At 42.0% G+C, this 17293-nt stretch overlaps 1 protein-coding gene across 1 annotated transcript; it reads left to right on the forward strand.

Moving 5' to 3' along the window:
• The first annotated feature begins 2411 nt into the window (after positions 1–2411).
• GABRA6 (gamma-aminobutyric acid type A receptor subunit alpha6) lies at positions 2412–16640 on the forward strand. Its single transcript, XM_016213984.2, has 9 exons — positions 2412–2449; positions 2646–2764; positions 3319–3386; positions 5232–5452; positions 5537–5619; positions 5908–6051; positions 6462–6614; positions 7872–8131; positions 16365–16640. Exons 1-9 carry the CDS (start codon positions 2412–2414, stop codon positions 16638–16640), a joined length of 1362 nt encoding a protein of 453 aa, XP_016069470.2.
• Positions 16641–17293: the final 653 nt, after the last annotated feature.

The raw sequence follows: 17293 nt of genomic DNA on the forward strand, positions 1-17293 counted from the left end.
TCTTAGAGAAGATTTTATGAATTTGGCCCCAAAGCAAGGAAAGTGAAGGCAAAAATAAATAAATATCAAACTAAAAAGCTTCTGCACAGCAAAAACAAACAAACAAAAACATCAACAAAACAAAAGGCAACTAACCTAGTGAGAGAAAATATTTACAAAAACAGCTCTGACAGGGGTTAATATCCGAAATATATAAAGAACTCATATAACTCAATACCAAAAACCAAACAATCCAATGGAAAAATGGGCAGAGAAGCTGGACAGACACCTCTCCCAAGAAGACATACAAATGGCAAAAAGTTATATAAAATGATGCGCAACTTCACTAGCTCTTAGGGAAATGCAGATCAAACCACAATGAGACACCCCCTCACACCTGTTGGAATGACTATTATCACGAAGACAGGTAATAACAAGTGTTGGAGGGGTTGCGGAGAAAAGGGAGCCCTCATCACTGCTGGTGGGCATGGAGACTGGTACTGTCACGATGGAAAACAGCCTGGAGGGTCCTCAAAAAATTAAGAATAGAGTGACTATATGGCCCAACAACCCCTCTTCTGGGTATCTACCTGAAAAATTTGGAAACGCTTGTTCACAAAGTATATGACCCCATCACTGCAGCATTACTCCCGGTGGCCAAGACACGGAAACAATCAAGGCGTCCCTCAGCAGGCGACTGCACAGAGAAGATGTGGCATATATACAACGGAACACTCCTCATCATGGAAAAGGGGAAGCACTGCCATTTGCAGCAACCTGGAAGGACCCCGAGAATATCACGCTAAGCAAAGTCAGTCAGTCAGAAAAAGCTAAGAGCCATATGACTTCACTCATACGTGGGATATAAAACTGAAACTCAGACACAGACCAGAGGGAAGGGAGGTGTTGGGTGGTGAAGGCTAAAGGGGGCCGAATATGTGGTGACAGAAGGTGATCTGTCTGTGGGTGGTGGGCACACAGTGCAATACAGGTATAGAAATGGACACCTGAGATCCACATAATGTTATTAACCAATGTTACTCCAACACATTTAATTAAAAATAACTATTTCATAGGAAATCTTTCATTCTTCCTGTTTCTATTGTTTCTTCTCGGTTATATATAATCTCTTTAAATGCTCCTCAAATGACTTATGTCTTTAGAAATGACTCTTAAGATGGTGCGACACGTGTGCGATAGTTGCCTTTGTAGAATTTAGGTTCTGAAGGTGCAGACGGGGGCGACCTGGGCGGATAGTGAGTGGCTCTGACTTGGCAGGAGGGTGGTCAAGTGAGATATCTGCTTTCTGTTCTTACGCTTCTGATTAATCCGTACATATTTATATGCATAATTAATATATAATCATTACTATATAACATATATATAATGCTCTCCTTTATTGTGCTTAGTTTTTAATTTAAAGATTAAAATGTTAAGGTTTAAAGAGACTTCTTTCACTCCATCCTGCTCCTGCCAGACTGGGTGGGAAACCATACGTCTTGGGTTCAAACATTTTACTTTTGACCTGGGCAAGCCTAGTAACGCAGTGCCAGCAACATCCTCATTAACCATGTCACGGGGGCTTTCTCCTTACAGCATTTCCACGCGGGGACCCTTAATCAGCTATTGCCAGACACTGCCTCTTACAGGAAGCACTCCTGAAACTGGTCAGGCTTCGAAAGGTAGTGGCAGGATCCATTTATATACCTTAGCTTGAGACGATACACCTTCAACAGAAAGGATCAGCAAAGTATTAAAGAAAAGACTAACCCAACAGGAAGATGGCCAGGAGTTCTTCTGCTGTGTTATCAGGTTTTTTTCCAATGAGTAATTAGGGGCAACTTTTGAACACACAGGAAAGGTGTGTCTGATGCAAGAAAGCGGATGAAATCAGAGAGAGAACCCGAGAGGATCCCAGTATCATCAGACTTTTTGAGCAGTGAGAGCTGTGCAGGAATCCTTCTGTGAACCACAGAAATAATAAATGCTAAGCCCATTGGAACATAATCTCAATCAGCAAGATGCCACTGCTTTCCAGATTTCCTCACAGGGCTCTGCTACTTCCTTGCCAAACCTGGCAGTGGATTTCTCCTTTCTAATCTCCCCTAATGCCTTATTCAATTATTGTCACTGCTCTCCAGCCATGCACTGTCCCCTCCGATGCTCACTTCCCAGATGAGTCAGTCGGAGGAAGCCGAGTGTCCATCAGGACATGGTCTAAGAACACCAACCGCCCTGGTCACATGAAAAGACAGCAAGGGGGACCCTTACATTTTTTCTGGCAACCCCATCACCGACTGGATTACTGGCTGGATGCAAACACGGCAAAGTGCTATGCGGGGTCCAGAAGGTTGCTCTGGCTGACTGGCGGGGGAGCTGCCGGCGGGGAGGGAAACCGGGAGGGCGGGAGCAGGCATCTCGAGCACCGCAGCATGGCATCGCCTCTGCCCTGGCTCTACGTGATCTTATGGTGAGTAAGAGTTTCTTCCCGATTTTTCCCCTTTAGCCCAGAGGGGAGGGAGAGCGCACACCCACTGGGTGACTTCTCTACCCAACCATGAAAGAAGCCGGGCCGGTGCGGCATGTAGCTGGGCGGGGAAGGCAAGAACTGAACGGCCCATTTTCTCCGAGGCTGGGAGTGAGGGTCACTGCCTGTCTACTCACAGGGTAGGACACGCCCTAGGGGCACTTGGGGATGAAGGAAACGCCTACTCAGAGAATATCAGTCGGATCCTGGACAACTTGCTTGAAGGCTACGACAATCGGCTGCGGCCGGGATTCGGAGGTGAGAGGCGACGACTTCTAGGAGACCCAACATCTGTCCTCTCCTGGCCCTTACTGCCATTCCAAGGTCCTGGGGCCTCAGAAGGATGGCTGGGTGGGGAAGTGCAGGGGTCCTGGAGAGAGGCCACATCCACTCTCTGCCCCTCCTCAATTAGAGATCTGATATGAAAGTTGTTTGAACTCTCCGAGCCTCAGTTCCCTCAATAGTGTGAGTGTATGAACAGTGCTTGCCTCGTAGAGTGGCGTGAGTGCTGAATGAGATCCTCCAGGCATCTGTCCCGTTAAAGCCGTCAATTAGTTATTGTTATCGTTTTCATTAGCGGTCTCACCTAGTTCTCCTTTTACTTGCATTCCCAAAGTTGACCAGATTAAATTCAAAATAAGGCAAGTGGTGTGACTTTTTAAGGTTGAAAACTCCAGGAGCGTTCTGCTGGGATTACTGTAGGGTGGTTGCAGGTTCTGGCCATGAGAAGGGGCTTTGTTGTAGAGCCATTAAGTTCAGCTCCTCCAACATCACTGGTGATAACTGCCCCCATCCTTCTGGGCTAATTTCAGGTGCTGTCACTGAAGTCAAAACAGACATTTACGTGACCAGTTTTGGGCCCGTGTCAGATGTGGAGATGGTGAGTGAGCTCTGAGTGGGGAGGGAACTTTGCTTCGGGGGGGGAGCGCCACGACCCAGAGCTAATGATAACGGGCATGGTTACCAAGCACCTCCACGCACACGCGAACTCCTGCTGGGAGGGCACGGCCCTGAGAGCAATTACTGGCTTGATCTCCTGCACTAAGGGCTCTGCCTGAACACCTGCATCTGAGGGGTTTTATAAGACGGGGTCCCCTCTTCTGTCCACGTGTCATGTATTCATTCGTGCCTGCGAAGTGAAGCTTCTCCTCACCTTTACGAGGTCCTGGTAAATGCATGGAGTAGCAAAACAAAGACAACAGAAGTGCCATGTCAGTGTACTTGGAACAGCTATGAGACTGAAAGCATAGATTTATATGTGCAGTACATCATTTTTAGTATATTTCATTAAAAGAGTGAAGGGAGTCGTTTGTGTCGGGAACAGGCCAGTAGGTGTTCCAGGGACTGCTCCAGGTACAGACGGCTGTAGGATTTGTAAAAGGGTATTTATAGTAAGTGGCAGTAAGAACCTGAGCTAGCCTTCTAGACTACAGATCAGAATAGGGTGGCATAGTCCTTAGGTAGCATTTCCCCCTAAAGGTAAAATGTAAATACTAAAACGGAAATAAACATAACTTCTTAAAGAAGTGCCTCATTACATTTTATTAGGGAAATGTAATTTTGCGTAAACAGCTATCAGAAACTTTTTTATGGGCTGCTTTTTGAGTTGACAAGAAAATAAAAAGGGAAGAAATATGAGAGGAAGAGAAAGGGGAAAAAATAAAAAGAATATAAGAAGAGGAGGGGAGGGAGGATGACTTTATTCAAGAGAGAAATGTCTTAAGACTGGAGAGAATAGAGAGTCTTCATTAACCAGCATCTTCAATGATTTTACTATCACAGTTTTCACTGAACTACCGACTCACCCACATATAAATAACCGCGACCATATTCTACTGTATTATTTGAAATCTGGGGATACTTGGAACTTTATTATATGCATTTATCTCCTTTTAATTTGTATGATAGAGCCCTGTTAGAGCCTGGATCGTCATTATATGAATATATTGTGTGTCAAATTATATTTTTAAAATATAATCACCACTTATGGTAATAGGACTCTTAAAAGAACATATAAAGTCGGCAAAGCAATTACTGGCAATCTTTTGATGTAATTACATTGTTATTTATCATTGACTTTTGCAATGACCCTTATCATAATTCTTAATATTTTTAATGTTATTTCATAAAAGCCACAAAGTAAAACTCATAGTTATTATTATGCAAGCTTTAATGATGCTCTTTTTGAGTACTCATGGTCACATCCGCTTTGTGTGCTCTGAGAATGATGTAAAATAGTTGTGACGTGCAGCCAGGGTGTGCTCGCCAAGGCGAGTTCCCCTTGGACCTTCTCTGAACGGTATCAGGACGCTGGAGACGCCTTTGAAGGCGAACAGATTGCCAAGGGGAACGGTTAGGCTAACTGATGGTAAGGAGGGCAGTGCAAAACCTAAGTGTAAATCTTTCCATGTTTTTCTTCCCTAAATTAAGGATGGGGTAATTGATAGGCTGAAGGATGGAGAGATGGGTGACAGAAAACAAAGCACGTTGAGGAGGGTCAAGGTTAAGGAGGGAACTTTGTACAACAGCACTATCTTCCATAAGAGTACAAGCTTGGACTTTGAGAAAAAGAACAACTCACTGAAATTATAACTTTCCTCATAGGTTATTGTCATAAAAAGTTGCTTCGTTCCTTAGGTTTCAGGATTGGGTGGGTAAGTTGGTGCATAAACTGTTCTTAATAAGCCGTCTCCCCGGCCCGCATGAATATCTGATTTTCCCTTAGGAGTATACCATGGATGTTTTCTTCCGCCAGACTTGGACTGATGAGAGGCTGAAGTTTGGGGGGCCAACTGAGATTCTGAGTTTGAATAACCTGATGGTCAGTAAAATCTGGACACCTGACACTTTTTTCAGGAATGGCAAAAGATCAATTGCTCACAATATGACAACTCCTAATAAACTCTTCAGAATAATGCAGAACGGAACCATTCTATATACCATGAGGTAAGGTTTTCCCAATCCCACATCTTCTGCCCAGCTGATCCGTCCATCGTGCTAACTCAGAACCATTCACCCCGATGTCCCCAGGCTTACCATCAATGCCGACTGTCCGATGAGGCTGGTTAACTTTCCTATGGATGGGCACGCTTGCCCACTCAAGTTTGGAAGTTGTAAGTTACAAAAAGCTTCTGAGAGTCAAATAATGCATTCAAAATATGCAATTATTTGGTTTTAATCAGAGACTGGAAAACAAAAGAGAAATATTACTATGACACTCAAAGTGTGACTCCAGGAATATACTTACTTAATCATATCTGTCATAGTCAGAGGTTTTAGTCACCCAGATTAAAGAAAACTCATGTTTGTATTTCCTTTTTATATGCACAAAATTTGCTTTGAAAGAAAAAACTACTGCTAGTCAGGTTCACTATTATGTTCAATGTGTTTTAAAAATTCAGATGCCTACCCCAAAAGTGAAATCATATATACATGGAAAAAAGGACCACTTTACTCAGTCGAAGTTCCAGAAGAATCTTCAAGCCTCCTCCAGTATGATCTGATTGGACAAACAGTATCTAGTGAGACGATTAAATCTAATACAGGTGAGAATTTGACCAATACTTGGATGTCATCCTGAAAGGTGACTCCAGCGTGCATCTTCAAAATACCTCTTTCTTTCTCCTCTGCATTAGCCATCCTCAGATAAGCGTGATGTTTGAAGCACTGAGTGGCTTTCTTTAAATTAAAGACTTTGCTGCCAGGTGCACATAAAGATTAGAGTATCCTTGGAGTGAGTGGTTTTGTATGTATACGGCACAAAGAACCCCGCCCCAAACAATGAGCTGATGTATCTATCATCTGCTGATCAGCGTGCCCGCCAGATGTTAAAATATGCCTTTGGTTGTTTTCTTCCAGCCCATGTTTATTTAAAGACTTGGGCGATTTATCCCCAGCTGTGTTCTTCTTTCACGCTGTCAACAGCAATAACACTGATTTCCGTGTCTTCCAACAGGTGAATACGTAATAATGACAGTCTATTTCCACTTGCAACGGAAGATGGGCTACTTCATGATACAGATATACACACCCTGCATCATGACCGTCATTCTTTCCCAGGTGTCCTTCTGGATCAATAAGGAGTCTGTCCCCGCCAGGACCGTCTTTGGTACGCTTCCCTCTTCGGGCTCTTTCCATTCATCCTCCAGCTCTCGTGCTTTGGGTGTGTCAGGGAAATATTCGTGCCAGTGCACTTTTTCAGTCCACAAAGGAAACAGACTCCTTTCTCGTTCAGACACATGTATCGTGTAAAAGGGCCCTTATCTTATCACAAGTTGTGTGGTGAATCAACAAAACATTTGCCTTAGTGAGAATTCTGGCTGGTTTCCCGTGACTTTCATATGTCCTATTTAGTAGGCTTTTTTAAAAAAAATCTGTATTTGATTTTTCACAGCCAAGGGGAAGCATAAAAGTCAGAAATGGCATGTAAATCCATAAAAACCAAGGCTAAGTTACTGAACCCACTAACATATAAACTGTAGCTCACTTTTATTAGGTTGGACCATAAAAAAATTGCTATTTTTCCAGGTCTAAAATTAGTTAAATACTACCAATTTCCCATGTTTCAACCTAAAGTTTAGTTCCATTTATGATGTCCAGAGTCACTACCAGTTTTGACGAAACAAAATAAAGTAAGAAAAAGAGATGTAACAGAAAACATCATCACTAACAAAATCCATTTTTTCTGAATTTTCATATTACAAATTTAGCAGTTCCTAGGGAAGGCCTAAGTTGAACTGAAATCGCAGATGAATTTTGACTTTTTAGCTTACTATATTAAAATAGATCTTGTTCTGAAGATTATAAAAGAATATCTATAGAATGATGTTGACAGTATTCAAATTACATAAATTCTCCAAGTCATAATTCAAGACAGAAAACTGCTGGCAGATGAACACTGAAATTATTTTCTCATGAGTAGATATTTTACCTTAAAACCAAGCTAGTAATTTAAAAAAATGAAGAACCTAATTTTATGATTATTCATACCAGATAGACTTCTTAAATAGGGTGAAAGATATTATCATCTATAAAAACCAGAAGTTCAGGGTTTTATAACTTTAGTGATAGTTCGCTCTAAGTGTTCTAAAGAAATAAACAACTAAAATTTTCCGTGGCTTAAATTTTACAACAGTTAAGCTAAATCAATTAAAAAACTACGTTTCGAGTTACTACAGTGTGCAGGTCGCTGCACTAGGTGTTGAAGGATACAAAAATGATAATACCTATGATAATAACTCGGAACAATTATTAAGCAATAACATAATAACCAAAATTACACCTGGAGAGTGTCTGACCCCCGCCACCGCCGGCCCCTCCGCCCGCTCCGGCCCCGGGCTAACGCCGGCCCGCCCTTTCCGCGCAGGGATCACCACCGTGCTGACCATGACCACGCTGAGCATCAGCGCCCGCCACTCGCTGCCCAAGGTGTCCTACGCGACCGCCATGGACTGGTTCATCGCCGTGTGCTTTGCCTTCGTCTTCTCGGCTCTCATCGAGTTCGCAGCTGTCAACTACTTCACCAACCTCCAGACGCAGAAGGCCAAAAGGAAGGCGCCGGGGGCAGCCTCGCCCGCCGCGGGGACACCCAAGGCCACTGAGCCCGTGGAAGCTGAGATTGTCTTGGTAACAGTTTACTTTACTAATCTTACCCACCCTATAGAACAGGTCACCCAAACAGCGATCAACAAACAAATTGTCCAAAAGTAGTATTAGCTGAGCGTGAGTTACATAAACCTGGTTCCAAGGCCAACGTTGCAGCCAAGCTCACAGCAAAAAGGCCAACGTTTTAGCCAAGCTCACAGCAAAAAGGCCAACGTTTTAGCCAAGCTCACAGCAAAAGGGCCAACGTTGTAGCCAAGCTCACAGCAAAAAGCCAGGCGACAATCCCGCGTTTCCCGAGGCCGTGACGCCTGGCATTCCTCCGTCACCACCCTCCTGGTACCCGCAGGCCCCACGCTCTCAGGGACAAGCATGTTCTTCTCAGCCTTTACATGTTCGCTTTGGACAGGTTCACTTAAAGCAACTAAGGAGGCTAAAACTAAAATAAAATGTTTTTAAGGAGACTTTGAGGCTTCAGAGCCTGAAGGAAACAAACAGGGGCTCCTAAGGGACAGACACCTTGTATTAGGACCTGCTTGCTGGCTTATTTAATGGGGGCAAGACGTGAGTTGTAGGTTCAGCGAATGCTGAGGCGTGAGCCGAGTTTTCCATTCATGTGAAAACACCGTCATATTCATATTCATTTACTAAGACATGCAATAAATGTGTTTTTTTCCAAAGACTTATGATCAGGGAACAATCCCTATACAGTTAGGTTGAGCTCTGTTGTGGCTAAGCTCTGGTCCCCAAAGGTGTTTTAAATAAGAAGCAGCATTAGTAATTCAAGGGTCATAAATATCTCCTCAAATTTCACTTCCACATATGAGTAAATTCTCCCAACAACTAAGTTGCACAAATTTTTTTAATGGATTATAGAACCGATTGGCAAGTACATGTTTTTAATCTGAGTACAAACCCAAATGGTGGATCCTGAAAAAAGGAGAATTTTGCTGTATAAAATTTAGTAATACAGGTACTTTAAACCGAAAATGTCCTTATAACTGATCAATTCTCATGTACATTCCAAATCACGGAACCTCATATGACCCAGCTAATTCTTGGTGAAGTTTTATGATAAGAATTATAAAGCTATGTGCACTTTACTTCTCAGATACCCAGGCATTTATTGGATGAAGAATGATAATTTTGTACTGAAACTTTTCTCTTTGAGAAACTAAGAAACTTGGTTGAGAACTTACATTTCTCAAAGGAATAAAATAAGGCTACCCCTGTGATAAGTGGAAATACATAATTTAAAGATTTTTTTCATGAATTACTCCCCACTTAAAAAAAGCCTTGTGATCCAGTCCAGTGATTTCTGCTTACAAACTGAACACAGAGCATCAGAGAGGAAAATTATTAGCTACTAGTTGGTAAAAAACTAGGAATTGACTTTAAACTCTTGATATCCACAACATTACAGAGGCCCTCCCCTCTCCAACAATTCCTAAATAGTGAAACATCCAATATTTTCAGGATGTAGGTGAGGTCATTCCCAAAATTCTTTCCTTGACTTAATGATTTTTAGAAGAAAAAAAAATAGATCTCTTTTAAAAGGTGACAAAAATATAAATTTTGTAACAAAAATATGTTAGACTAAAAATTCAGTCCAAAACACTTGGAAATCACTTCACTCAGAAAATAAATTCCAAATATTTTTGAGAATTATTTTATGTTTGTAAAAATAAGTGATAAGTCATTTGTATTTATATAGGTATATAACTGACACATTGTCCAAAGGTCACATATTAACACACGTTGATACAGGAAGAAGAATTAATGTTCATCAGAATTCAGTTTAACAATTTGTTACTTGAGAAATAGTAAAAATTAAAAGAGAAATTCATGAAAATCATGGTAAAAATAAATAACTCCAATGATTTTGAACATGCTCATTGATCTGATGCAGAAATAAAAAGAAAGATCAATGTCTTTACTAAACTCTTTTGAAATATATATTACTGAGAGGGATATGGTTTCAGACCCTTGGAGAAATCATAGTTATTGTTCCTATCATCCAATATTTTAAAGGTATAATTTATTAATGAGATGGAATTTAAGATCTCAGGTATTTATATACTCTACCTTCTACAATTCTAAAATAGTAACAGATACTGAGCAGGTCCTCTGGGAAGCTGGATAAAATATTGCATTTAAATAATCTCACGGCACTTTTTTTTTGCAAGTTGACTTTGTTTTCTTATGAAAAATATATTTCTAAACCTGGCTCCATCTAAAATATTTTAAGACAATGGAAAGCAGAATTTCATTTCTGAAAGGCTAGGTCAAAGCATAAAAATAAAAAAATTTAAAAATAACAACAATACAAATCTTGTAGATGTCAAAAATAAATATAGGTGATTGCACAGAACATTTACATTTTATTTATTTATGTCAAAACGTGGCAGTTTGCCTTATATAATGTAGCGGAACAAAAATTATACAGCACAATGGTATATTATGATTGCTAGGTCACTTTTTTTCCTTTCAAATACCATGACATTTAAAAACGCCTTTTCCGTTGTAATCAAAACAACATAATTTGAGTAACTTGGACATTGAAATAGCGAGCCGATGGGGAAGGTGAAATGAAATAAGTGCTTGGATATTTCATGTGGTTCTAAGTTGTATATTTTAATGAACTCTGCTTTTCACCAGCAACTACTTATAACGTATGTGGAGAGAAGTTTATCACTGATTTTGACCTTAAAATATAATATAATAATGACAAAGAAATTCAGGCATTTAGAATCTAGTGTTCAAACTAGAAGAAACACCTAAAACTAAATCCTTAGAAGTACTCTGTAGACTAATAATTATTTTCCTGTGGTTAAGGCACTTGAACTGGAGGCTTCATTGTTTTTTTAGCTTTCGAGAAGGAGTTGTCCACAATTTCTTTTCTGCTTATGTGGTATTTTTCCTATTGACTTTATCTGCTATGTTATCTTGGCGTTAGAGAGTTGCTCCTGCCTTCGTATTTCATAACTCGTGTCTGAGGTGTACTGTTCTGCACGTAAAACCAAGTTCGGACCTTGGTCTCCTGAAAGTTTTGCTAACTTCCCTGTTACTTTCCAAGTTGAAGCCCTCGTTACTTGTCCCTAAGGGAGCCCCCTCCCCTGACCCGCCGACACATCCAACGTGGCTTTTCTCTTTCAGAGGCCCTATGCTCTGGGTAATTTATCTACAAACAAAATTGACCAAAATGTCTTTAGTTGGGACAACAGCTATTCTTTACTCATTCATTTATTCGCTTTTCTTTTCCCCTGCCACCCATTTACTGAGTACCTAGGTATTTGTTGAATTTTTTTAAGTGCTTTTCCACAGTCGTGGGACGCGGAGGAGACGTTAACGGGTGACGTCAATAGGGCCTGTTCCCTGATGGGGCGTCTTCCGGAGCAGGGAGGGGCAGATCAATGAGCAGGGACAAGGCGCTGCGATGCAGGCCCTGCTCAGGCGTGTGGTGGCTGAAGGAGAGCCCTCCAAGAGCGCCTACCTCAGCCTGGGCCGGTCGCCGTCCTGAAAGAAGCGACGCCGGCCTAGAACAGAGGCCTGGCCTGGCGACAAGCACGAAGGCCGCTGCTGCAGCTTGGGCACGGGGAGGGAAGTAAGGCGTATGGCCCGTCTCTGTTCCTTTTCAAGTCTGGAATGTCTGCTGGGCCCTACGAAGCACAGAATGCTGGAAAATGTACTTCCTCTGCTCCAAATATTGGCAAGATTTCTTTGAGTGCCATTACTCAGGAGAATTAAGGGTTGGAGTAAGACCACGAGCGATTCTGAGCACCAGAAAGACCACAGTGTCCCTTCTCCGGGCTGTGCCATTGACTTATAGAGAAGGCAGTGTGGACTAGGTGAGGGCTGTAGGTGGTGGGTTCTTTCCCCAAACCTTCTATCAAATCCGTGTCAAATATTCCATTCTTCACCCTCCAAACGTTCCAATATGGTTTCCAGACATGCCCCTAGCACCACTGACCCACCAGGTTGCTGCCGGTAAGCTGCTTCTCTCTAGAAATTCTGAGTTCTGCTCTGTTTCCAATTCTACCAGCTGCAGCATAAATGCAGGAAAACTTGACAGAGCTCTTACTTTCTCCACAGTGTGATAGTTTAAAAGAATCAGGTAGCTTTAAAAAATGTCAAATACTAAATGTTTTCAAAAATATTTCCTTATTTTTGATGCCCGTTTGCTGGTTCTAGAAGCAGTTGCAATGTTAGTCCCTTGAATAATGTAGCCCCGATTAGAATCTCTCTCAAGAGGTGACCCACTGCCCCTCCTCTGTAACATATTAGACTCACTGAACACTGTATCAAAATTGCTCTAAGTCCTTCCCCAATGCCTTATCCCTACATCAAATAATTGATTGTCCTAAAGTCCGGTTTGATTCAAAGTACCTGTGCAATATGGTTACTTAAGACAAAGCTGTGCTCTAAAAATACCCAAAGCAGGATGGCACTCAGCAGCAGGGGAGCCCTGGAAAAATTCAAAACCACAGGTGTTCCACTCAAAACAGTGACAGCCCCAAGCTGAGCCCTCATCTGGACTCTGACAAAAGCCTATTTTACCATCAACCGAAGCTGCTGAGCTTACAATGAGCAGGCAAGCGGGGTCTGATGCAAACCTGTAGCTTGAATGGCTTGGAAAATTGGCTTCTTTTCATTTCAGAATTTCAATGTGATTCCTTTAAATTGGCATCCAGTCTCTATACTGTGAATTCCCAATTATCCAGGAGCTGATTATCCAGCCTGTGCCTTAGCCAGGCACCATGCATTTCCTTGAGCATATTTTATTTGCTTCCTGCTAGATATCCCCCAAGTCACCATTAGGCCGTGGGATAGCTGTAACTGTAAAGCAGTGATTCTCAATGGTAGGTGAATTTCCACCCAGAGGATACTGGCAAGGTCTGGAGATATTTTGGGTTGTCACAACTTCGAGAAGAGGAGGAGGGGTGCTACAGGCATCTTGTGGGTAGAGGACAGGGTGCCGCTCTCCATCCCATGTTATTCAGGACAGTCCCCACAACAAAGATTTATCCTACTCAAAATGTCAATAGCACCGTGATTGATGAACCGTGCTCTAAATCATAAAGCTCATGGGAAGAAACAATAATTGCTGAGTGTGACCTTTAGAATCTGAGAGGGACTGAATTCGGGTAGTGCCAACTATTATTTGTGTGAGCTTCCTGCTCAAGCCTTCATTGGTTCATCTCCAAAATGAAAACTGCATGACGACAATGGATTCCTTCTAGAAATAAGCAAAACAATGCATGCAAAGTGCTGTGCAGTGCTTACCACCAGTAAGCATTTGGATACCGTACCTATAATGTAATGCAAAATAACATACTAACATACAATGTAACATAACCGTAAGACCTTTTGCTCCTTTCTTTTTGCTTGTCTACTGGAAGAAATCTTCAACAATGTTTAGATTTTCAGTCATTTGCTGATTCAGCATATGTTTGTTAAGCGTGTACTATGCTCTGCGCACTGGCTAGGCACTGTGGGGCACTTCTGCATGACAATTACATGCCCTCTACCATTAACGTTAGGAAAGGAGATAAGGCACAACAGAAATAATATTTACAAGGAAGTATGTTTTAATAGCTAAAAGTTGTAGCAGCCAAGCAGGCAAAAGAGCGTACAAAGTGTGCGTGTGTCTATATATAACACAGTCTTTCTCAAGTTCTCAAAGAAAAGAAAGAAAGCACAAAGAAAGTAATAATCGTCCCCAACTTTAAAGATAGTAAATTGAAGCTTAGGGAGAGTCTATGAAATCTACGACAAGTCTAAGTCGTGTAGCCCCTCAGCAGTGTACGTGGGCTCCCAATCTAGGGCTTCTGACTCCCGTCCTCTTAATTCTTAAGCAATCCTCCGTAGGGATCGTTCGGGGAAATCAATGTGGAAAGGGGGGAATCCTATTGTAGGGGACCTTTAATTCCAAGCTAATGCCATTGTGATTAAGTTTTTCGTGGTGTTTAGTCTTGAGTGATGTTGGTTAACTCTGGACAAGGAATATCTGGCAGCTTCATTTTACGTGATTTGTCACACTGTGACAATGCCAAGAAATTGAAAAATAATTTTCCTCCTACATCCCTAAAAATGAGGGTGAGGTGAAACCTCTTACATTTTTATGGCAGAGTATGTTTTACAATCACTTTCTCATGTCAATAAACTTTTTAATGCCTGCATTCTTTCTCCCTAAAAAAGAAAAAAAAACCCCACAAGCTTCACACAGGCAATGAGTGCTATTAAAAGTCAAGACACATTTAGAAAGACAATCTGCTCTAAAGGCTTGCCCTCTTTCGACTTCATGGTGATCCTTCAAAATTTTACTAGAGTAAAACATTTTAATGGCCCGTACGTCTGGAAGGAGGATACTTCTTTTTTGGAGAATGAAACAGTCACACATTTTTCTGTGTCTGGTAAAGAATATATTAATAAAATATTTACTGAATGAAAAGTCAAATTAGAGGCTGAGAAAAATGCTAAAAGCTCTTGTAAGAGAGGCAGCATTCCTGGAGACGAAAACACCACTACCCTGGTCCTGTCCACACAATGTCTGGTGACCCTGGGCACAGCAGTCCTTAGCTGTCACGTATTTTTGATAGAAAGTATCACCGATTTCCTGTCCTAGATCAGCAGGACAGGAAAATTATCTTCTACCTCCAAGACCTACGATTTATTTAATTCTGGCCAGAGTGCTTAGCACAATACTGGGCCAACAGATAACAAATAAAGATATTCTTTGCTTGAAATTCACCATGTTCATATCAAACTAGGCTTGACTACACAGTAGACTCCTTTTTGCTTTTGGTAAAGAAACAGATTTTCCAGTGTCCCCGAAAAGCATGCTGGTCTTGAACTCTTTATGATGACTTTTTATTTAGATACTCAGTAACAAATCAAACAGCAAAATTCAGGAAGGGGAATTGGAGCAGAGAGCTCTTTGGGTTGTTGTTTCCCGCAGTCCAAGTGTCACCACGTCGGTGGGTCACTGGTCCTGCGGCTCTGCCAGCACAGGGAGGTGGCTGCCTCTCCCTGGTGCTGCGGGGTTGCTGGCTAAAGCCGCAGGAGTCTGCCCACGTGAGTAACATGCCCTGCCAGGCAACAGAGTGGTGATTTTGCTGCCAGGGAGGAAACAAGGTGGTTTTACAAGAGCAGGGATAATGGACAGCCCGGGTTTGAAGGCAGAGACCCAGCGAGGACAACCGGCCGCAAGGAGAGAGACAATTACAAGATGCAGATAATAAGAGAGAAGAATCGGAGGAAGGCGCCCTAGTCTCCAGCGGCATAACGGGGATCTCAAGCGAACAGAATCAGCGCCTCTGAATGAGGCCAGATACTTTAGGGTAAAGGTGAAAACGCTGGGGGATGAAACAAGCACCGAAACTGAGCGGCGGTTTGCGGCCAGCAGCGTGCGGGACGCGCTTCCCCGCCTGGGCGCGGCCTTCCCACCCACCACCTCAGGCGCAAATGTCCCTGTCAAGATTAAAATGGGTTCCCTTAGGATTTCAGGGGAATAGAAATTTTAATGATAGAGAAAAGCATATAACGATTCTGAGGTTAGTAAACGAATCGTCTTTTGGTCGTTTAAGATGGAGGGAAACCAGGGAGAATTCTGAATGGGAAGCAGAAGGCTCTCAACAGAGAACCTCCGAGCTAAGAGGCAGCGGTGCTCCGAGGGATGAAGAGTCATCCTGCCCGATCTAAGGGCCCTTACGCTGCGTTACGGCCTTTCACACACATGAGCATCTTCATGTATGTCTTTAATGTCAGCTGGCCCAAATTATGCATGTATGAGTGTGAAGATGATGGTGTAGGCTGGGAATGTATCTGGAGGGATGATGCTAATTAACCAAGCTGTTATTTTCTTATATTTTCTACATATTCCAAATTGAAGTCCCATCTCATTACCCAAACTCATTGTCCCGTAGGCTTAACCATAACCAGCGGGTGGATAAGCTTTTGCAACCTGACCCATCTCCTCCAAATCATACAATGCTCAACAGTTTCTTTAACGCGGAACATGTTGGCATCAATGGCTGATGCTGGGTGAAAGCAAATCTTTTTTTTCTCTTTTAATTTGTTTTACTACTTTCTTGGAAACGTAGCACCATCCAATAGTATAAGAATTTGCTGATATTTTTGTCTTGCATAGTAGTTAAATAGTCAATAAATATCTATCAATAATGAAAAAAAAAAATGAATCTAAAGAAGTGATCTCTATTCTCTACCTAGGCTGAATACGTATGTCTTTTACCCACAGCATCCTGACTCCAAGTACTACCTGAAGAGAAGAGTCACCTCCCTGACCTTGCCGATAGTCCCGTGCCCTGAAGCCGGCAGAGTCCTCACTAGAGCTCCCATCCTACAGTCAGCGCCCGCCACGCCCCCACCCCTCCCTCCGGCCTTTGGGGGCACCAGTAAAATCGACCAGTACTCTCGGATTCTCTTTCCCGTCGCTTTTGCAGGCTTCAATCTTGTATACTGGATTGTTTATCTCTCCAAAGACCCAATGGAAGTGAGCGGCAGTGTTGCATAGCCTGCGGACAAGACACCCTGCGTTATATAAGTTCTCATTTTCTGAATTTAAAAAAAAAAAAAAATTGCATTGAGACTTGTGTAGATGCTTTTCCAAACATCAAAACTGAAATTCTGTAACACATAGCTTTTAGTAAGCATATATGAGTCCAAAAGCAATAATATTACTGCTTAAAATTGGAAGTTCAAGGTTGCTGGGTGGTGGGCATACAATGCAATATACAGATCATGTATCGTAGAAATGTACACTTGAAAACTATCTGGTCTTATTAACCAATGTCACCCCAATAAATTTAATAAAAATGTGACTTTTGTGTACACTAGAGAAATTTTTATAAGAGGATAGGATGGATTCAAGGTGAATTTGCCAATCTTAGTTCTTCATTGTTCAATATATTGTCACTGTGAATGGCATATACCACAAAGCAGATAAAGTAAGAAAGGCTGACAATTCCAAAGGTTGCCTTAAAATATGTCTATTTTGGCTTAGTTTTCAAGAGAGCAAAGTATAGTCTAAATATTTATCAGTAGGTGAATAGCGGCATGCTGGAGGCCTTTGTGCTAGTAAAGTGGCTTTCAGTGGCATTGTAAACCTGTATTGAGTTTAGCCATTTGTTCTTAACCTTGCTGTGCTATTTCACCTCGATAAAGTAC

The sequence above is a fragment of the Miniopterus natalensis genome, chromosome 4, assembly GCF_054644295.1.
Source record: "Miniopterus natalensis isolate mMinNat1 chromosome 4, mMinNat1.hap1, whole genome shotgun sequence".
Lineage (NCBI taxonomy): Eukaryota > Metazoa > Chordata > Mammalia > Chiroptera > Miniopteridae > Miniopterus > Miniopterus natalensis.